The 23,688-nt window shown below is 35.2% G+C and overlaps 2 protein-coding genes across 2 annotated transcripts; one reads left to right on the forward strand and one right to left on the reverse strand.

Moving 5' to 3' along the window:
• Positions 1–2,333: 2,333 nt before the first annotated feature.
• On the reverse strand, positions 2,334–17,132 carry LOC117338125 (vacuolar protein sorting-associated protein 35-like). The gene is made up of 15 exons (XM_033899335.1): positions 17,023–17,132; positions 15,855–15,956; positions 13,835–13,931; positions 11,366–11,489; positions 10,764–10,949; positions 9,867–10,083; positions 9,287–9,370; positions 7,953–8,062; positions 7,483–7,579; positions 6,511–6,659; positions 5,284–5,491; positions 4,585–4,740; positions 3,872–3,994; positions 3,322–3,501; positions 2,334–2,606 (listed from the first exon to the last, which is right to left on the reverse strand). Exons 1-15 carry the CDS (start codon positions 17,023–17,025, stop codon positions 2,349–2,351), a joined length of 2,094 nt encoding a protein of 697 aa, XP_033755226.1. The 5' UTR covers positions 17,026–17,132; the 3' UTR covers positions 2,334–2,348.
• Positions 17,133–17,624: 492 nt separating this feature from the next.
• Positions 17,625–22,553, forward strand: LOC117338345 (origin recognition complex subunit 6-like). Its single transcript, XM_033899656.1, has 7 exons — positions 17,625–17,750; positions 18,091–18,229; positions 18,717–18,880; positions 19,386–19,475; positions 20,212–20,324; positions 20,746–20,823; positions 21,095–22,553. The coding sequence occupies exons 1-7, from the start codon at positions 17,686–17,688 to the stop codon at positions 21,238–21,240; spliced, it is 795 nt and encodes a 264-aa protein (XP_033755547.1). The 5' UTR covers positions 17,625–17,685; the 3' UTR covers positions 21,241–22,553.
• The last annotated feature ends 1,135 nt before the right edge of the window (positions 22,554–23,688 follow it).

Genomic DNA, 23,688 nt, shown 5'->3' on the forward strand with positions numbered 1-23,688 from the left:
CATGTGTTTCTCTCTGTTCAATAAAATAAAATGTTATTCATCATTGTCATGATAAAACCTTTCACAAATTTATGCTTTGTTGCATAAAGCCAGCAGGATTGTGGCTGTTTGTTTCTCTTTTTTTAATATACATGTACATTACATGTATTAGCATATCACAATTTCAAGACATTCCCAGCATAGTGACATCTCAAAAGAATGGGTTGTCAGGTCAAAATATCAACAATTTAAATAACATTAGCCTTACAAAATGCTATTTTCACCAAAATTTCAATAGAGACTATCATTATTCATTTTCAGATTTATGAAATCCAGGACAGTTTGTGTCTCTTGGGAAGCCAAGATCATAGGACTATCCTGTACTGCTGTGATTGTCTTGTGGCAGAACACATTAATTGCTGTAGAGAGCTTGCACCATGCGACCTTTATGTTGTGCTGTGAGGTAGCCACCAGCTACTACAAGGAGATAGCAGTTATTTGCCATGAAAATATGATTCTGTAACGGGATAATAAGAAAAACATTATCATTTGTTGACTATCTAACATGTACACCACCTGATCTGATTATCAATCGTAATTAATATGATCCATCATGGGTATATATATTTCATGAGCTACATGACACTGAGCATGCATGAAATATAATGAAGGTTGATGGAAGTTATGGTCGTTAAAGAACCGTTTAAAAAAATCTTTTTTTTATATCTGTGACCTTGACCTTTGAACTTATGATCATCAAATTGTTCATGCATCATCAGCTTGATGTTCTCTATCTTGTACTAAAATATGAACGTTTTATCTGTTTTCGTTTGGGTGAAAGTGTTCACAAGAAGTGTTAAGAAGAATAATAAGAAGAGAAAAGATAACGAAAACAATAGGGATTTCCGTGCGAAATGGAAATCCCTAATTATGGATTTTCAACTAATATCCACTAGTACAGTAGGGGCTGCGGTGGCCGAGTGGTTAAGGTGTTCCCGACACTTTATCACTAGCCCTCCACATCTGGGTTGTGAGTTGAAACCTACGTGGGGCAGTTGCCAGGTACTGAACATAGGCCGGTGGTTTTTCTCCGGGTACTTGGGCTTTCCTCTCCCTCCAAACCTGGCACATCCTTAAATGACCCTGGCTGTTAATAGGACCTTAAACAAAATAAACCAAACCAAACCAATTCTAGTACAGTAATGACCAAATTATAATTTCCCTAGAAGTGCAAATTGTTTTTACCAATGAAGATTATATGTAATTTTCCTAGTTTTCTACTAGATTTTATCAGTGTAAGTCCCTATCGTTGATTCTATTTGATTTTAAGGATACCAAATTGCCCAAAAGTATATATTTTTGGAGAGCTAATTGGTTTCTACTGCAGTTAAAACAAACAATTCAAGCTACAGATTGAATAATTTATTGGTGTACATATGTATTTAATTGTATATCTACAACAAGTTTTTAGAAAATCCACAATAAAGACATGTATTTAATTGTATATCTACAACAAGTTAAAAAAAATCCACAACAATGACGTAACAATATTTGTGGAAGCAGCACTGGAACATAGACAAGTAACAATTAATATCCCTAAAAATTAGTCAATCATATTAATTAAAGTAGAATGTCACGATGCTCTTTGCTGTTGATTTCATTACATAGAATCAAAAGGTCTGGACTGTTGAGAGAAAATCCCATGACTTTTAAGGTTATAACCCTCTTTCTGAAACTTACGTAACATTACTGAATAAACTGTTATTTCAAATCATTCTGACTAGCTAACGGGACCCACAGCATAAAAACAGGGGCAGGCACGTCAAGGGGTGATTATTACAATATTGTACTAACTAACACATGCAAACCAGACATAAATACTGAAATATCAGCATTTTATCCAACATGACGACTTTAAGTTAATTATTGTACTAACTAAAGTAAGTGAAAATTCTGGATTGTTATCAAACTTAATTTTCTGATGTTAATGTTTCATGTACTTAATAAATGTAAGGAAAGTTACTTATTTGAAATATACTAATTTTATTTTCAATGATGGGTCAATTTACCCACAAACATATATACCTGGCCCTTTATCAGGAAAATACACTTACCTGGCCCTTTATCAGAAAATACATTCTCCTTTTCAAAAATTACAAATGATTGACAATGGTGAAGGGTGCTGTTTTCACTATCTAATATACATTTGAAAGCAAAAAAAGTTGTATTTCTCACGGAAATGGCAAATTTTACATATAGTTTTACTTTCAAGTTGTCTTTTTTCTTCTGTTCTACCATCAGAAACAGCAAAACAATATTTAAACCTTTCAAAATAAGAAGACTTACAGTTAACAGAGAATGTCCTCTATTTATAAAAACGGTTGTCTTACCGGACCATCAGACGTTGAGGTTTTGCCTGACCAGAAGAGATGAGAACAGGTCATGACCCCGCGACACTGGTCAGGTTTCTTGAGAAGTTTGGATGCGGCCAGGGCACACTGGGTGCGTAGGGGCTCATGGTTCTCCTCCCCAAAACAGGCCATTTGTTCCAGCGTGCCAATGATGAGAGTGATGGCGGCAAGCTGTGCTTTGCTGTCACTGATTTCATCCTCGTACAGAGAGAAGGCCTGGAGAGATAACAGCATTTAGAGAGAAGGCCTGGAGAGATAACAGCATTTAGAGAGAAGGCCTGGAGAGATAACAGCATTTAGAGAGAAGGCCTGGAGAGATAACAGCATTTAGAGAGAAGGCCTGGAGAGATAACAGCATTTAGAGAGAAGGCCTGGAGAGATAACAGCATTTAGAGAGAAGGCCTGGAGAGATAACAGCATTGGTGTGGTTAGGAATAAACTGTTAACAACAGTCTGAACATATCACCAGGAATAATGTGTGTCCCTCCCTAGGTTTGTCATTTACAGACTCTTTCCTCCTTTAAGACATTAAGCTATTATCAGAGTAAAGTAAGCAATGCTCACATATACTCCCACTCTTACTCAAAAGTGGTCAAATGTGGCCTTTGACCTTGACCAATGATCATCATTTTCTAATCAGATCAGCATGTAGAACCTAATAGTTTGATGTAATGGCGTGAATATGAACAAAATCAGATCAGCGCGCAGAACTTGATAGTGTGAATATGAACTAAATCTTTTGAGAGTTCATGAGATATCTTGTATACAAGCTTTGCATGATAAATAGACTATCACCCTTCCCTCTATTACTTATTAGGGTGTTGAGGGGGTCTAAAAATCTGATTAGAATTTACAATTTCAAAACTTGAAAATCTCGTAAAAAAAATTCATACAAAACATTTGGATAAGTTTACAAGTGTAAGACACTTACTTGAGACATAAACTCATAGGCCACAGTCTCATGGTTTTCAAAATCAATTTGTCCAGCAGCCATTGCACCTTGGAGAAACAGTCTGAGTGGAATTTCTGCCATCTCGGCCTTAATCAAAGCTCCAATTGTCTGATGGCAGAACTGGAAAATCTTCTGACATTTCCTCTCCCAGTTCTCATCCTGTGATCATCACACAATACAAATTGATGAGAAACAATACACTTTTATTTTTATGGTGGAAGATTTTCAAATATTTCAAGCTAAACTTGTATTACACTTAATTTTCTGTCTTTTTTTGTAATTACTGAATTATGATTGTGGCAATTTTAGTTTATTTTTTTCTTACTCATATTACAGATGTGTTGATTCAATAAAGTGCTGTCCAGTTCAAATCTGATAACTGATCTATAGCTCACCTATCCATCTCAAACTCAACCAATAATTGACTTTATATGTAGTGGGAAAACAGTAGTCATTGCTGATAGCAATCTTTGATGTGATATTTGTTTATATACTATACTTAACTACATGTGGCAGTTTCTCCACTCACCTCTTCCTGTTGTTCGCGGTACCTCATGGCCAGTCTGTAAGCAGCAAACACAATAGGTGGTAGGGTGAACTTGATCCGGTGGTCACCTCCACTGCCAAAGTGTTTTCGGGCCGTGTTCAGGATCTGACAGGAAAAATGAAAATATTCAAAACCTCGGCAAAAAAATGCTAGACAATGATTGGGATATTTTGACACATTGAAAAAAAAAAAAAAAGGAAATAAACATTCAACCAAAGTCAGATTTCTTTTTTTTTATTTTCCAAATTAATGCACAACTAGATGTGATACTAAAGACAACTTTCATACAAATTATCAGCATCTTATCACTAGTGAGTGAGTGGAAAAGTGGTTCACAAATAAGACTTCCACAAACTTTAATTACACGTACAACTGTATATACTAAACTCTCATGCGAGGGAAGAGGCTTATAAGGATAAATACTGTAATACTGGAGTTTTATACTAGGGAAGGGGGCTTATTTGAGGACAAATGCTGTAATACTGGACTTTTACATTAGGGAAGGCGCTCATTTAAGGAGAACTACTGTATTACTGGACTTTAACACAAGAGAAGGGGACTTATTTGAGGATGAATACTGTAATACTGGAGTTTTATACTAGGGAAGGGAACTTTGAGGAAAGACATGGTCATAGCATCAATTATTCCGTTATCTAAATTATAAATTTATAGTCTACACATGTATCACATCTTACAAGGTATTGTTGGTTGAGGTCCTCAGCTTGTAACAGATATATAAATCTTCCCATAATGCCTTGTTCCTCTGCGAAATCCTCCGGATCTTCTGGGTCCTCTGGTTGGTCGTTCTGGTCCTGTACCAATACGTTTACTATATTCAGGATACTGTCCACCTGGAAAAGATACAGAAGTCTTAGTCTACTGGATGAAATTATTGAATGGCCAATCACACAAAATCTTAAAGTTACACTACAGGTGCAGGGTAATCGGAGGTAAGTCAATCATTTGAAAGCTTTTATCACATACATGTATATAAAACTGGAACTAGCACATCAGTTAAAAGTTCACATTTCAGGAAAGTAGGGGTCTAGTGAAATCCTCATATGGCAACATGTAACCTTAATAGTGAATTCTATATAAAAAAAAAACAATATACAAAATGAAATTTGTTTATTTACTGTGTAGGTCATTTTTTTAAGGATTTCAATTCTAGCTTTTTGAAATTAAAAATATATACAATTTCACATATAGCCTATTAAGAAAAAATTAACGGATTCAAAAAATAATGTTCCATATCAAATTCATAATTTCCATGCAAGGTATCTTTTTCGCTTCAACATTTCCCAAAACTGTAAACAATTTGACTTTAATGTAAGACTTTATCATAGTACATTTAAAGATATTGTACATATTTTTTTAGTGACAAACAAACTCACATGTTCCTGTGTGGGTATAAAAGTGTCATTTTCCAGCACGTTATTGATGATGTAGCAGCTCATTATTTTCCTGCTCTTGAAGTCAAAGTATTCAAAAAGAGGTCCGAAGTGTCCGAGCTGAAGCACGATGAGCACATTACTGTAGCTGTCTATCGGAATCTTCATCAGCCTCATCAACTCCTTGGACACTGGACTTCCATGCTCTAGGCTGAAGTAAAGAGTGTAATATGTCATTGTTACACCATTTAAATCATTGTCAAAGAAATGCTTCACTATGCGCTATGAATGATTCAAATGCAGCAAGGAATCTGATTGAGAACAAATGCCTAACATGACATCATTCTGATACTATGTTGATCATTGTCATGGGAAGGCTTAGCACTGTGTGTCATATTGGGTGTAAATCAATCATAGAAAAGAATTTGATTTAAAGATGATTCTTTCAAATGCACATACAGGGAAATTGGACGTATTTATTAAAGAAAGACAGAAGTTAACCTATGTAAAAATCATTAAAGGTTTGTTAGATTGTATTTATTATCACTATGAATGCAATCTTGGTGACAGATAAATATCCATGGTGCCCTATTATAACTACTGTTAGTTAACAAACTGAACTTGTTATAAAATGTATGATGTTTTTGTAGTAATAAGTATTGAAAAGTACTGTTTCCCAAGTTTGAAATGAACTCTACATATAGCTTATTGGAGCTTGATACTCCAGGGGTTACACTCACTTTCACTCTCTGCACCCCTGGAATATGTCATGGTTACCGAAGACACATCGAAGCAATTTTATTGGTGTCAGGAAAAAACCTGACCAAGCTCTGTTAAGCTGATGCATTACTTTTTAAGACTGACAACCAAGTTAAAATCCAGTCAATTTATTAGAATGACCATCCAGTAGGATGTACATCAAAAGATAGAACTTATCTTGTCTTATCCTAAATATGGTAGTAACGAAACCTTTGATATTGTCATGAAATATTCCAGGAGTATCGAGGAAGGCATGTATTAGACATAATTAGCATTAGTTGAAGCTACAAGTTTATAGCAAAATCACTAATTCACAACAATGACGACAGCAACTCATATTCACACCTTTTTTTGAAAGGGACAGTTCCATTTGTTTATTCACAACATTAGATTAGTCCTCATCACCATATAGATAACAGCTTTGGTGAAAACAGATTTAGAACCAGAGTTAGCACTGACAAGGATACCTACTGGTCGAGATTGAGTCTGTTAAAAATGTCCTCTGTTGTTTCTAGCACTTTGTCGACATAATCAGTCTTGTCTGGGTAACACTTAAGTGCCAAGTTAATCAGCGCCACCTGGAGTGAGACGATGTCCTCAGGAGGCATGTCTGGCCGATTCTGTTTAAGTAGAACATGATATATTGTATATCTAAATATCTATCATATACTGGCAACTCATCACATGTTAAATATCTATTATGAAACTATTCAACTGTTGAATCTTTATAACACTGGTCATTGAGAACAAATTGAACAAATTAAAACTTATTTCTTATTGTTAATATCAGTGTATGCTAGCCTAATATCTTTTTTGTCAGATATCTGTATGAATTTTGATACAAACTATATTTACCGATATGTTATAAGCAACAAACCAGGATGTGGTGTATTTCACAACATTAATAAGAACACATATATGGTGTATGAGAAGTTACACACATACCTGTGTGGCATATGGGAATTTACCTGTATGACATGAAAGGTACAATATTTACCTATTGTATGGTTTGTAAGAATTTTAATACCTGTATGACTAATGAGACACAATATTGACTTTATGGTTACATACCTGTAACCTATATGTAGTATGAGAATTTACATACTTGTATGTTGTGTGAGAGGCAACAATTTACCTGTATGGTGGGTGAAAAATTATGTACATGTGTGAGATATGATAAGTCATATGAACCTCATATGATTAACTTTATGGTGTGCGAGAAGTTACATACCTGTAAAAGGTATGAGAAATTCCTACCTGTGTCAGATATGAGAAGTTACATACCTGTAAAAGGTATGAGAAAGTCATACCTGTGTCAGATATGAGAAGTTATATACCTGTAAAAGGAGTGAGAAAGTCATACCTGTGTCAGATATGAGAAGTTATATACCTGTATAAGGTATGAGAAAGTCATACCTGTAATAGATATGAGAAGTTACCTACCTGTATGACTTGTGAGACTTGCTGTGAGAAGATGTCAAACAGTTGGATGTCCTGAGGGATTCCCTGGCCCTCCTCATTCTGGGAAAACTGGGCCAACCTAAACAGAAAACACACAATATTTACAATGTATAGATCACATATATATAGTTTCTAAATATAGATCACATACATATAGCTTCTAAATATAGATCACATACATATAGTTTCTAAATAAAGATAACATACATATAGTTTCTAAATAAAGATAACATACATATAGCTTCTAAATATAGATCACATACATATAGTTTCTTAATAAAGATAACATACAACGTAAAACTTTAAAGAGAAACGTTGACAGCAGCATAGTCGTCACACCAGAAAAGAAACACCACAGTTTGCTTTGTGACTTTCTTGTAAGTGAGAAAAAAAACCAGGAAATTGGATAGGTGTGAGATTAATTAATTTGGTGAATATTATTTTTAACTCACCTGTCAATAAGAGCAATAATGATATTCTTTACATTGACACTTTCGTGGAGTTCTGCACATGCTCTGAGGAAGGAGCTGAGTGTCTGTAGATGGAAGTCGTCTGGGAACACCTGAAGTGAATTCCAAATGCATAAAATAATTTATTGAAAGAAGAAATGACTTTCAGAATATGAAATATGTATCCAAGCTTAAATCATGCCCAAATAATGTAGACAGATGGCAAATTAAAATCTTAGAAGTCAACATCGAACAACAATGAATTTTATATCAGATACTGTAAAAGTGTTATTTCATAGGGCTCCCATAATATAATGCTGTTTTTAAGGATTAATAAAATCATAAAAAAAATAAAGTAAATTTTCCAGAGAAAACTACATTTGTGCACTATAATATTTTAATTCACCATCTTTGTGAAAAATACATCTTTTGTGTTCTAAATTATTGAACAATGGATAAAAACAATATGTCCATAATATAATAACCTAATAATAGTAACACCTTATTACACATCTGCCAAACCAGTGGAAAATATATACTGGCTTCTATCATATAGCATCATTATGGAGAAATAGATACATATATGTATAAAACTTAAACAGGAAAGATAGAAGTCTATTTTTATTAGAAAATATATTTTTCCTGAATGAAGATTTTTGCTTACAGTGGGGAAAAGTACTTTAAGATAAAAAATTAAAAGGAAATTTGAAGTCTGCTGGCAGAATCACCTTGAGGATCAACATGTACAGATTACCAGGGGTACCTGTAAACTACCAGGGGTACCTGTACATTACCAGGGGTACCAGTACATTACCAGGGGTACCTGTACATTACCAGGGGTACCTGTACATTACCAGGGGTACCTGTACATTACCAGGGGTACGTGTACATTACCAGGGGTACGTGTACATTACCAGGGGTACGTGTACATTACCAGGGGTACCTGTACATTACCAGGGGTACGTGTACATTACCAGGGGTACCTGTACATTACCAGGGGTACCTGTACATTACCAGGGGTACGTGTACATTACCAGGGGTACCTGTACATTACCAGGGGTACCTGTACAATACCAGGGGTACCTGTACATTACCAGGGGTACCTGTACAATACCATGGGTACCTGTACAATACCAGGGGTACCTGTACAATACCAGTGGTACGTGTACATTACCATGGGTACTTGTACATTACCATGGGTACCTGTACATTACCAGGGGTACCTGTACATTACCAGGGGTACCTGTAAATTACCAGGGGTACCTGTACATTACCAGAGGTACCTGTACATTCCAGGGGTACCTGTGCATTATCAGGGGTACCTGTACAGTATTTACCTGTATGATGCACTCCATCAGATACTCCTGAGCTATAGGATCTCGACAGCTTACTGTCTGTTCCAAAATCCCTGGTAATACCAACTGAAATATAGAAAGGAAAAATTATTCATCTTTACATATTATTTTGAAAAATTTCTATGTTAAAACAAATAAAGAATTTTCAGTACTTTCTTGGCAACAATATTGAAACCAGCACAAAAAGACAGAATTTGTTCTTCAAGCTGGAGGAAAACTGGACACTTTGTGTGTTCAATGTATTTAGTTTCTAGCTGTACTTTTTTTGCAAATGTTATATATATATATTAATCAAAAGAATAAGTAAAATGTACAGTTGGTAAGGCAAACAAAAGAAGAATGAATGGTTTACACAGTTTTTGACATCACAGCCACTACCTGGTCACCATATTCAAGCAATCAGTGAGCGTGGTAGCATCAGTAATTATTGCATTTTTTCACACATTGATATATTGACACTACGGAGGAAACAAAACATAATCACACCTTCATTAGTACATATTCTATGTTTAAACAATAGAGTTTTCACATGATTATCATGTGATCAAGTGTGAAGCTTCACCTTTTTATACTTCTCAATATCGATGCACTCTAGTTGACTTAGACGGACAAGATTTGTGCCAACTAAGATCCTTAGTTCCCGTCGCTCCTGTTCACGCTTCACACGATCCCGTGAGTGGCCCTGATGCTGCATACGCACCCACAGCTTGTTCATCTCAGAAAAGTTCAACAGGATAAAGTCTATGGAGTCGACTACAGTACCAGCTTCATAATCACCACTGTAAATTAGAAACAGTAATTCTACCAACCATCAAAATATATGGGCTTATTTCTAGGCATAGGCTTACTGCCATATACAGGTATGCTTCATATTTTGCTCTAGTAAAATGTATAACAATGTTAAAAAGTTTCATTAAGATGAATATCAAATATGCATGTAGATGTATAAGGTAATGTTTGTATGAGCCACGGCTCCTCCTTTGACAGAAACATAGCTAAGAGTATAGCCAAATCTTCCATCTCTATGTTCTGGCTTGTACATAAAACGAAGGCTAAAATTGGCCATTTTCATTAAAAAAAAGGATCATTTTTAAAGTCTGCAGAAATTGTTTTAATCAGGAAATTATTTTTGTAAATAACAGTTTTCACAACACATTTGTTTTTCATTGTGAATTAGACCTTTAAAGGTGGGGGGTCGGCTTATTTCCAAATATGGTCCTATGCAGTGAAATGGTAAAAAAATAGGGGTGAGATGGGGGGTTGATTCTGTAGAATGGGCTTATACCTTGTAAAATATGGTAGGTTAAAACAAAAGCATAATTTCTACCAAAATTTTTTTCAATCAAGATTTTTCACATGGAAACATTTCCCTGGAAATTTGTGTGATTTTTTCAAGCTCATAGTGACCTTATTAGACAGATTATGTTAACAATAAACCAAAGACAATAGGACATCCTACCTTGATGTGTCCTCCTCAGTATCAGGAAGGACATTCTTGGTACACTGGAGAAGGTAGTTCCTGAGGAAGAGGCCCCTTAGTGGGTGCTGTACACCCCGACACATCTCCACAAGGTCCTTAAGGATATCCTTACGTGACAGCTCATTAGATTTGATATATACCACACCCACTGTTATCAAAAGGTACCTGTGAAATGAACACCAGCACTACCTTATATATGTGTAATTCAAGAATATCATGATGATTTGGCAGATTTTCCCCCATGCTTCAGCTGAGAACCTCAATAAATGATTATTGGAACATAATCAAAACCCCAAATTTCTCTGATAAAAATTTGTGACCCAGTCCAGAATGATCCCTTGACCATTTCTTCACTACCAACACAATGTCCCCATGACATCAGGAGTTAGACGGTGTCTAATAGTCCAGACCACACAGCTGACCAGCGCTGGTAAATTCAAGGTATAATTGCCATAATGATTTTAGCTTCGGATCAGGAGAACTAACCACAAAAGACTAGCATGGGTTCTCATAAACTTACTCAGCTGTATGGCAACCTTTGTACTTCGACTTAGATTTGATGTTGCTCATTAAATACTTACAATCTTGGGACAATGTTGCCTGCATATTGTACCAGTTCATACAAATCAGCGACCTTGCGTCCTTTCTGAAATTCGTCCACTAAATACAGTTCCAGGTGACGTAATTCATCAGAAATTGCCATATCTGATAGATGTCAAGGAGGAAATAATATCAATATGAAAACAAACTTCATGAGATTCTGTGTGCCTTTAAAGGGACATCACGGTAAAAACGTTGTAATTTTCATTGAATGTACATGTTTTGTTCCTTTCCAGTTATGTTTCTGTGCTGTCCCAATGTTCACAGTCGATCCCTATGTCCAGCTTGACCACTCGATTTAGTTGGGAATCCCCCTCTAAATTTAGCACGGAAGTTATTTTTAAATCATCACGTGACTGTTTTGAAATCGTGGCAACACAAACACGCGATAGTTTACAAGGGGGGATATTCCATCTGGGTTAGTTGGATAACGATATTATAAGTGGTTTAAATGTGAAATAGCACGTTCTGTATATATTCCGGCACACATATTTATGTGTAAATAAGTGTAAACACTGTTCATATAGTATAGTGACAGTAGTGATGTACTGGTACAGACTGTATAAATATTACCGAGTTTAGGTAACTATTACCGAGTTTAGGTAAATATTACCAAGATTGTCATGACCTACTATAAAGCAGAATACGAGCGGCGTCTGTATTACTGCTGTTTTCATGTTTGAACTGTTCCAATCTACAGTGGACCCTCGATAATCCGAACACCTTCGTTCCCAGTCCAAACCGTCCGGATTACGAGTTTTCCAGACTGCCGAATTTTGTGTACCAGGTCAAAAAAATTGTCGTGTAAGAGTTATCTCCCTTGATTATATACAATCCGGAACGTTTCATAAACACGTCTAATTGTCAGACTTTTTAACAATAAATATACTTATGTTTCTGATATGATTCTTGTTTTGTTTTGCAGAAAGTAAAAAATAAACTATGTTTTTAAAAGAACATGTAAAGTGAAAGTTGTTTTATTTATAGCGGGCATATGTGACCTACAAACAACACACATGTGTCACGTCCCGGAGGTTCACAAACAAGTAGAAATTACAAACGTTAAATACCTTAAATAAAATACCCGGATTTTACAACTTACCGTCAGTCCATGTTTTTTTTATGATTTTTACGTACCAGAAACCCCAAGCTATCTATTTAAAAGTACGCGACACCAGCGAGAACTACCCAAGATGTCCGATAATTATTAAACTCGTATTCACTTAACAATCTGACGCTTAGTTAAGTATCAGACGACTTTTGACTAATTTGTGTGTAATCAACCCAGTTCTTGTGATCACTGCTTAATACGTAAATGTGTATGTAATTAATAACATGCATCTTTCAATGAGTCGTCGTTTCATGTAACGGTGTTACAAAGCCGATATCCGTGTTTAATTACCGATCATAAATTTATTACATGTATTTGAGATCAATTAATTATCGTATCACGTAATGTATGATTGTGCATAAATTCTGTAACATTTAGGTCGTAGAGAAAAAGCAATGTACCGTTATAAAAACAAAAGCTACACATTGTAACACAGGTAAACACCCGGGGCTATGACCTGGCAGCGGTCGCTATGACTACGCACAGTGTCAAGCGATAGTTTGTACAGCTGTTGACACGGGTGACTTGCCCCGACATTTTTTTCTCCTCGTGGTGAAAAAATCGTCCGGATTATTGAGGGAAATTTACTAATGAAAAGTACGTTCCGTTCCCAAAATGGGCTTCCGGAAACGGAATCCGAATTTCCGGACTGGTGAGTACAAATAACGTTACGGAAATCCATTCCCGTGCATTTCCGTCCGGACTGTGAGTTTTCCGGACTATCGGCATCCGGATTATCGCGGGTCCACTGTATTGTACTGCTTCCCCAGTTTAATTCTAGGATTGTGTTTGACCCATTTTCTCATTATTCTCTTCATTGCGGAAGCTGTTATCGTTTAAAACCGCAGTCGATTCACATTGGAAGCCATTTTTGTTTTCAGGTATTTTAGTTTGTTGTACGCATGCGTTTTATCGTATATGTCACAAAATTTGCATATTCAGACTGTTGATCAACGAATTGTGATAACCTTTTTATAATTAATAATTGATGTTTGTTTATGTACATATATCATCAAATTCTAATGGTCATTGTTCATAAGAATATTTTTTTAAAAGATATACCCAATAATATGAAAAAAATACAAAATAAAAATTGGTTTACCGTGATGTCCCTTTAAGTAAAATAAAATATTTGGCCATTTGGTGAAATACACCCAGTAGATAAACACAAACTTTCACTCCATGGCAGGGGTTGACTAACCAAATATTAATGAAAAAGCATTTGTTTGCATTTTTCCACTGAACTGCAATATACATACCTGGTAGCTAGGTGGGCTAATTGCCAGGCATAGACTAAATACATAATATTTCCATACAAAGACAGATTATACAAGGATACAAAGTTCATAGTAGCTCTTTGGGGACAGCATAGATGTCCTCAGCTCTCCAAGCATGGTGGATGCATGCTTAAGACCGTCCATCAACTTCCCTTTGTCCTGATTAAGTAAAAAGAAAATGTTCAGCTAAGCTGTGAGCATGAATAATTCAAGATATCAGAACAAACTTAAAGGTAAAATTCTACAACATGCACAGATTCATTTTATAGACTGCATTATAATGTACATAGTTGATTTGGTGTTCCACATTTATTTTTACAGGTTACTAAATTCAAATTCGATATCAAAACAGCTGACCTGAAATTCTTAGATTTTTGAATCCCTGACAGGATTTTACAAGAATCTTCTTAGTCTTAGGATTTTCCATCAGTTTTAGCTCAAAATGGTTCTGCAGAATTAAATCTTACTAAAAGCCCTGCTAGAAAGATACTTGACTATCATTTTAAGAATGTACAACATCTGTGTTTAAAAACAACAAGAGGCCCAGCGGGCCTGTATCGCTCACCTGGATATCATGAGATATGAAACAAGAATGATGATTGAGTATATTTGTCACTGGTATTGCTATGTCAATATATCATAGGCATTTTATATGGGTACGTGAGGTTTTTATGCCAAAAAATGCATTAATTCATGAAATGAAATTGACTTTTGGCGCAACCCCATAGGGATGCTACCACAGAAATGTGAGTGATATCCATTGCTTTAGTTTCAGAAAAGAAGTTGTTTAAACCAATTGACCCCTTTTGACCCTGCCCTCTGCACCCCGGGGGGTCAGTTCCATCCTTTATAAAATTTTGAATCCTTACCCAAAAGGATGCAACCAGTCAAATATGAGCTGTTTCAGAGAAGTTGTTCATATCAATTTAGCCAAATTGACCCCTTTTGGCCCCACCCCTCAGCCCCTGGTGGGGTCAACCCTAAAATGTTTACAATTTTGAATCCCTACCCCATGACCATGCTACCATACAAATGTGAGTGATATCCATTGCTTAGTTTCAGAGAAGAAGTTGTTTATGTCAATTTAACCAAATTGAGCCCTAGCTTTGGCTCCTCCCCTCAGCCCCCAGGGGGTTGGCCCTGTCATTTGTTCAATTTTGAATCCTTAACCCAAGGGAATGCTACCAGTTAAATATTAGAGATATCCATTGCTTAGTTTCAGAGAAAAAGTTGTTTATGTCAATTCTGCCAAAATGACCCCTCTTGGCCCCGCCCCTCAGGCCCCCGTGGGGTCAGCCTCACCATTTGTACAGTTTTGAATCCCCACCCCATAGTGATGCTACCAGGCAACTATGAGCAATATCCATTGCTCGGTTTCAGAGAAGAAGTCGTTCATATCAATATAGCCCAATTGACCACATTTGGCCCCGCCCCTCAGCCCAATCATTTAAATTTGTACAATTTTGAATCCCTACCCAATAGTGATGGTACCAGGCAAATATGAGGCTGAGCAATATCCATTGCTCAGTTTCAGAGAAGAAGTTGTTTATATCAATATAGCCCAATTGAACACATTATTTGGCCCCGCCCCTCAGGCCCCCAGGGGGTCAGCCCCACCATTTGTACAATTTTGAATCCTCAACCCATAATGATGCTACCAGGCAAAATTTGGTCAAATTCTGATCAGTGGTTATGAAGAAGAAGTCAATTGTTGACGGATGGACAGACGACGGACGCTACGGTATGGCATAAGCTCACCTTGGTCCTTCGGACCAGGTGAGCTAAAAATCAAGATCACTGTGAGTACCTTATGCATATCATAAGCACCACTACCTGGTAAATATCACTATTTTCCTATAAATAAAGTAACTAGCCAGACCTGCCAGAGTTACTATCTCTTATTTGCCAGGCATATATATATACATACATACATACAGCATAAACAAATTGAAAGTGTCCTTAATTTGCAATGATATACTTTATTACCAGAAGAGTTTGGAAAATCCTATGTTTATGTTAAGGCAAAGACAAAATTTGTGCTGATTTGTTCAAGTTATAGACAGTACAAGTGTGCATATTTACCAAACATCTTTTCATCTGGAAAGATTGATTTTTGACGATGTTATTTGCCTCTTCAAGTAGCTTCTCCTGCTCCTCCTGGGGAGATAATTGTGGTGTTGAAGGCTGAAGAAAGAGAAATACAAGCTATATGTATATGTGCTTGCCTGCAACTCTCTCGCACATATATGTATGTATTCATAACTTTGCATTGCCTACATTAAGTTATATCCTTAAAACTAGATGATGAGCTATAGCTAGTCCATTGCATGTTATCTTCAGGTTGACATAGTCAATCTGAACTATACTTCTCTGAGTTGACATGTTGACAACCATATGTGTAGATTGTTTTCAATCCCACCTATACCAGGTATATACCATATCATCTATTAATAGATATATGAGTCCCCCAGAGGCATATTGCAATTTAAATGGGTTTTTTTATAATGCAATAACACAACTGATTATAAATAATATGTTCTATCACAACCATGACATATACACAGTATGCTATATCGCACAGGGGCATGGTTTCTGGAACAAAAATCTCACTATACTATCAAATTATGATTTAAACTTATATAGGTTATTTTCCAGAACTCAGGCACCTGTGTCATTAGCTGCGATAACGTAGCTCTGGACAACGGACGGACAATTTCTGACAGATGCCAGAGAGCAATGTAGGCATGGTATGAATATTCGTTCTACTGTGTCGTATATACAGGTAACCTCGATCACTAGTCGTGATTTAAGGCGCTGGCAGTAGCTAGAATGCCGTAATGATGAGTGCAGTCAAGCAGGAGCTTCAGACCACTCTCTCATCGAACATGGATTCGAGACACATGGGCGACAGGGTATCATATCTGTTGGGTTAGTTTTCTCAACTGATCATGGCATGTTGGTTTTCCTCAAACATTCAAAATAGCATTTGCTCCCTTGGTGTCGAGGTAATATAAGCAGATCTTCCGCTGCTTTATTCTTCAAATTGTAAACGACGTTTAATATTGTATCTTTTTGATTTCGTATCATATCAGTATAGCTACGTGTCCCCATATAGCGGCCTGTGCCCAGACCAAATGTAGTGCAATCATCATACAATTCTCAGCTAAAATTGTTAATATCTCCTTGTAGAAGTAATTGAATGCATTATAATATAGCACAATAACATAGTGGAAGAAAGATATACTATTACCATGATTGTGATGACTCAAGATCGATGTATAACGGTTAAATCTCGGAGAAATATCTGGCAGGAATTTTTAATGATCTTCCTCATCAACCTCCCACCATATTGGTATCATGTGACCCAAGTAGTAAATAATAATCAAATACTGGATCGGACACAAATTAACGATCCGGAATATAGTAAAATAATTTAATTTTTTGTTTTATGATTTCTTTCAAATCAATACTTGGTCGTATAAAATGATTTGTTATGTTGTGGTTTTGTAAATTACCTATATGCCATGTGAATACTTGACGTTATTGTTTCTTAGCTATAACAGGGACATACAGTACTGTGTTTTATTGTTTTGAAAATATTTCGTGCATTTCTTCAGATACGTGCATAGTATGTATGCGTCACGAATAAATATTTTGATTTTATACATTGTAAAATTGCATTATTTAATTTCAGTATGTAGAGAGGAAATGTTCTCATAAGTTTATACAAAATAGAAATTCACAGTCTCCATTTTTATCCGTGAACCATTTTGCCGTTTATAATGCATCTCTTGGTTAATATCACGCTTCACAACTAACTGTTTTACGTATGATGCAAACGTTCCAGTGGACCAGAATTGAAAATAAAAAACAATATCGCGGGAGTTCTGACAAAATTTCAACACCAACAATCATGAGTAAACAACCAATTAGTGCGATGTCTTCAAAGCTGGGTATTTCATCACAAAGAACGATACAGTAAGCAAATAAAACGGATCTGTGTCACCGAATTCAATCCAAACGTGTACTGTACACATCTCTTTCAGTCTTTGGACTGGTATATATAGTCTAGATAATTGATATATCGCGATCGTCATTGTGTCGAAGAACTTAATTAGCAGTTGTTATATATTGTAATAAGCATGCATTCCATCGGACCATTATAGATAGTTGAAATTATTGATAGTGGAATCATTTCATATATTTAACTGTATTAACCAAATCATTATAGGAGAAATATGTGTTTTGGAAAAACAGGTAAATTCTTCTGTTCTGAAACATTTACAGAATTAATTGCAGTAGTCTTTATGTTTTACAGGAAGGCAAAGGAGTTACAGCAGCTGATGGAAATACGTGTTGGAAGTGGATCACTGGATGCCCTGGGTATTACTGGATCCTGCCCGCTCATCATGTGCCTAGATCTGGCCGCTTCAGCCACTGGTCAGCCTCTCACCAAGGTCCAGTCCACTAGCTGTTACCTGAACAAATCTTGATAACCAGTACATTTTTCTGGAATACTTGAAGCAAAACAAATTTGTTTTAATGTTTACTACCCCAGATAGTTTGATGCACCCCCCCCCCCCCCCCCCCCCCCCCCCCCCCCAATTTTTTATGCTAAACTGAGATGTTAATTGTCTCTTATATGGTTTTTGAATAAATGTATAACACTTTTTAATTGACAATGGGAATTGACAAGATTTTCAAAATATGTCACTTTATGCTAAATTTGTGAACAGTCTACCCTTGATATTTTAAGAAATTAATATTTTTTTTTTCATAGAATGAAAAACCTTTTTATTACCGTTATTTCCTTGAGTCTGCCATGATCCCTAATTCATTTCATGGGATAGTCCTCTTTCTTTAATGTCAAATATCAGGATTTTACTAGACACCAAACTGTATTTGCAAACAAGTTGTATATAGACTATCTTTAACTGTTCACAGACAGAAGCCATTCGACTGTCTGGTGTAAACAAGAAGGTATATGCCAACGGTCTGAGGGCACTGGAGAGTATGTTGGAGATAGAGGTGAAACAAACCATCAAAGATCTGGCCATACAATTCGGCTGTTCAGGGGCAGTAACTCTAGCTGAGCAGGCCCTTCAGAGGTAAATACGGAGTTGACTTGGAGAAAGACACTTGATGGTTATGTAACTTGGTTAATTTAATGAAACTGGTTAGTTTGGGTAAAGATAAAGGTATACCTGTAACATTCCATCCAGTCGACGTGGAGTTAATCATTTCATACAGTACTGATTTGAACCTAGTTTGGTAAAACAACTAGTAATATTTGTTTGTACATTTGTATATGACTTTATAATCAGGGAAAATGATCAAAAACCTAGCTACTGATCATGCATTTGTTAATTTGTACAAAAATTGTTCATTATTTTAAATTCAGATTTTAAGGCTGGGCTTGTATGTTGATCAAATAACAGCTTTGACATTCCTGTCAAATGAAATAGTTTCAATATTTGGTAAATGACATTTTAGTCAGTTTAAAATCCTTGTATTAAGGCTGATTTTGATAGAAAGCATGGTTTATGATGAACATTTGACATTTTGATGTATTGGGACATGTGTACACATCATCATGTTTTGTCTTGTTCACAGATATGAAGAAAGTCATAACAGTAAGTCCTGTACAGAGATGGACTTCTCCGTTCCCATGTTCCAAGCCTCTGCTCTTTACGCTGCCTGCAGGTAACTAAATCAGTAGGAGGAGGGTTATAACACAATACAGGTTATAGATAATCCTACACTTTACATGTGATTTGTGCTGACTTTTTATACTTGAAATGATTACATTGTCCTTACAATGACTATAATATCATATATATGAAGAAAACTGAGTGAACTTTCAATATCTACTCAGTATTTTTGTAGAAGTTTTCTTTGAGGTTGTAGTCAAGAAAACCATTTCAAAAATTTTGATGAGTCCAAATACTGAGAGATTTAGTGGGTTCTCTAAATTTGTCCAGGACTCAAATATCCAAGTTTGAAAAATCACTGTATATTAGGGAGTGGACTTGTGGGTGAATTGATTTAAAAAGATCAGTGTAAGGTTACAGTTACCTGAAGTTGATTTTCACATACTTTTGTACCTAGATGTGTTTGAATAAAAGATACACTCATGTGAGCCATGTCACATCCTTCCATCCTCTGCTTTTTACCTCTCGATTTCAAAATAGGCTTGGTTGATTTTTGTCACAGATCTGTAATCTTTCTTGTGAAGCAGTTTTGAATATTCATTAAATTTAAGCTAAAAGGGTACTCCTGATGACAAAACAAATTTGTGAAATGTCATTTTAATCCATTATCAGTGTGTGTGTGGTCAGTACAGCTGTTGAGGAAAAGGACCTGAAATATCCCAACACAATACCATTTGAAAAATCACATAAATTGTAACTTTTATTGTATTTTTGTTTCACCTCTCTAGAAAATTGAAGACAAAAGTTGACAGAAAAAAAATTGTGGAAGTGTGTGGTATCAAGCGTACAACTTTTGACCGGCTGGTGGCAGACCTGGAAAAACTGGCAGAAACAATTATTGGTAATAACTAGTAATACCATTAATGCTGTACATACGAATGAAAATCATTAGACTCATAAAGATTGTTTTTCTACTTTTGGTTTTAAAAAAATTAAGATACATAGATCTAGGAAAAACTTTTGTATTGTTTAACGTCCTATCAACAGCTATGGTCATTTATGGATGGCTTCCCCTGTTCGCGATATACATCTGTGTCTAGAAAGGTTCCGTTGTTCATATTTCAACAGTTCAATGTGTACAACAGATATCTACACATGCTTCACATTTAGATTTTATCCATTTGAAATCAAATAATTTCAAAATAATTCTATATGAATTCTCAGTTTTATGTTGTGGTATTGCTAGTTATATAATAGAGTACCTGTTGTTTAAAAAGTTTGAATGTTAATAAAACAATTTGATTTACATGTGTTATTTTCAGATGAACAAAGCAAAGTAAAATCAACGAATAAAAAACGGCCAAAGTCACTTATGGACGACGTCGAGCGTTTTATGCAAGGTAAAGTTGATGTATGAAATTTGAGGACTGTCAAAACTGAAGTTTCAAAGATATTTAGCCCACCATCTGATGATGGTGGTCTGCTTAAATTGTCGGGTGTCTGTGGTCCATTGCCCTTGTCCAAACTTTTGATTGATTAGTGAAAATGTGAACCATCAAAACATTTTACCCTTGTGGTACATGTGTATTTGGTATATAAAACAAAGAAGTTGAGGTTGGTGTCTTTTTTTTATATACATATAAAAGCATTTTTTTTTTTTTTTTTTTGCAGAGGGAGAGAATAAACGAGAAAAGACTGATGATGCAGAGGAAAATGGTGGAAATGTTGATTATAATGACTGGAAAAGGAAAATTTTAGAGAAAGCTTTAAAAGCTAAAGAAGCAGCCAAGGACAAAAATAATATATGTGATTCTTGATGAAATTTTAACCTTTAATGTGAAGTGATATATGTGTAGATCTTTTGGTGGACATAAGACTTTGATGGAAGTACTCTTCCGAAAAAAGTTTTAAACTGCCTGCAGTATATTTCTGGATTTAAGACTAATATTGCATAGTGTTTATCTGAAACAGGAATCTCCTTTTGTTACATACAGTATTTCAGGTATCTAACCCAAAGGGATGACCTATTGTCATTGTGTTGAGTCTTGCTGTGCATTGTTTACTGTACTTTATATCAGTAAACTGTTTGGCTGTTGCTATTGAGCTGAAAGTTGGTGAAGATGTAAAGCTGAAATGGCCTCATCAAAAATTTTACATTTAATTTTTTGACATCACAGCTGCTATTTTACAACAACATGTTTATTGAATGAACATTTTCCTACTTTAAACTTCTTAAGGTCCATAAATATGTTTCCAATCAGACCTTCCTAAAATGAGCCATTCTGTCAGATGACCATTAAGGACCATTGTGCAACATGTAGGATTAAAAAGTCATGTGCTATACCCAACTTGTGTGACCTGCAGTATGATTTTATTTTAGATTTAAGGCTGTATGCTACCTGATTGAGAAACATACCTCCTTTTCAAGAGATCTTTATACTTATTAATTTATAATTAAGAATACTATAAATCATCAAATGTTAAAATTATTTAAAAGACTGGTTGAATTTGTTGGAGATACTTTCGAAAAGTTTGAAATAATATGAAAGTAAGATTCAACTTTCCTTAAGGGGAATCTCTATTATCAACATGTTTGAGTTTCTAGAACTGATCAGCTTAAATGAAAAAAAGTAATTTTAGATCTGGATATAATAAATCTTATTGATACCATAGTACACATGAGTGTGAACTGTACATCTTATGATTTCAGTCTAAATGTATTATATTAGCAATTAATTTATTTTCAACTAGAAAATCATTAAATTTCTAGTTGCTTGTATTACATACAATGTACATGTATATAAATAACCATGTTTTTTACCTAAAACTTGTGTAAAAGATATTGTGTAATTTTCTCGCCTTAAAACAGATGTTTCATCCTGGGTTTTCCATTGGTAAAGATGTAACACACATTAGATTCTATATGAATGTATATACATAGATATCTTCTCATGAAATATTAGATAATTTGGTCAGTGAATTTAAATTGTGTAAGTTAGCTAATGAAGAGGGTGAAAGTTTATGTACGAGTTTGAATTAAATTGGAGCCTGCTGGGAGTAAATGATTTTGTGAAGGAGAGTTTATACTGCATGAACTAGATCAAAATAAAATAAAGATATGCCTAAGTTACATGGTTTTACTACTGATTTCTTTGTATACTGTTAACAGTGATATGTGAAAGAATATATATTTAATATGCACACATACAGATATATATACATTGTATAATGCAATATACCAAAACAAATGCATATTTTCAGTATTGACAAAGATAATATTTCTGAAACAAACAAAATTTCTTCACCAGGTATTCCAATTAATAATGAGGTGATTTGCATAGTGATATTAAGTTAATTGATGGACACAAATTAAACATATGCCTCTATATCCATATGTAAACATATACTTGAAATTAATCTCACATCAAATCGTCGCTATGCACAGTAATTACATGTAATTTAGAAAATAAAAGGTATTATATCCAAAATTGGATACCATTGTACCTAATAGACAGAATTGTTTAACAGATAGTTGAATAGTCACAAGACAAGTTAGTGAAGTTGTATGACCTTTCTGTTCCAGGGTGAAGGTGCTGTTGAATGATAATGATAAAAAAAACAATACACAAGACATATGCAAATGAGCCTTGTTACAGTGGAAACACTATACGATTAATATTATAGAAATTTGTGGAAAAGTATCAGCTGTCGATGGTCCCTATATATAAACGAATTTGTTGGATCCTCGTTTTATAAGATGAAAATGTTGATAATGGTACAATACTTAACAGAAATCGGATAAGGTGATTTCTTTATTTCCATGCTAATTTAGAAATAGTAAATGGAGAATTTGTGTCATCTTTGAGGTAATTTTCCTGTTTGGCTGGTTTAGGGAGAGGGAGATTTTTAATTTGAAATAAGATCTTTCCTGTCATATTTGATGTACAGTGTCAGAGTGTTAACATTAAGACCACAATCTCTGGTAGTGTATAGGGTATTACATCATCACCACAGCCTGTAATACCTTTCCACTTTCTTGTCCTGTTAAATACTTATTAACTTGACAACATACTGTGCGTGATTGATGGCGTGAGTTCTATGTGACAGATTACACGCTCAGTGATTTTATGACATACGTACTACAGAGGTCTGTACATCATAAGAAGTTAATGATGTGTTGACAAGAATATAAAAGTGTTCATGAATAGAATCAAATATGAATTAAATATTGAAATATCTAAAAAGCTAATATCCATTTAATTTAA

The sequence above is a fragment of the Pecten maximus genome, chromosome 11, assembly GCF_902652985.1.
Source record: "Pecten maximus chromosome 11, xPecMax1.1, whole genome shotgun sequence".
Classification (NCBI taxonomy): domain Eukaryota; kingdom Metazoa; phylum Mollusca; class Bivalvia; order Pectinida; family Pectinidae; genus Pecten; species Pecten maximus.

Excerpts from the sequence above, each read along its gene's own strand:
- LOC117338125 (XM_033899335.1), bottom strand. Across the intron at positions 10,950-11,365 it reads GGCAACATTGTCCCAAGATT|GTACCTTTTGATAACAGTGG; the intron begins GTAAGTATTTAA and ends TTCATTTCACAG. Across the intron at positions 3,502-3,871 it reads ACCGCGAACAACAGGAAGAG|GATGAGAACTGGGAGAGGAA; the intron begins GTGAGTGGAGAA and ends TGATGATCACAG.
- LOC117338345 (XM_033899656.1), top strand. The coding sequence starts at position 17,686 with ATGAGTAAACAACCAATTAGTGCGATGTCTTCAAAGCTGGGTATTTCA. Across the intron at positions 17,751-18,090 it reads TCATCACAAAGAACGATACA|GAAGGCAAAGGAGTTACAGC; the intron begins GTAAGCAAATAA and ends TATGTTTTACAG. Across the intron at positions 19,476-20,211 it reads GCTCTTTACGCTGCCTGCAG|AAAATTGAAGACAAAAGTTG; the intron begins GTAACTAAATCA and ends TCACCTCTCTAG.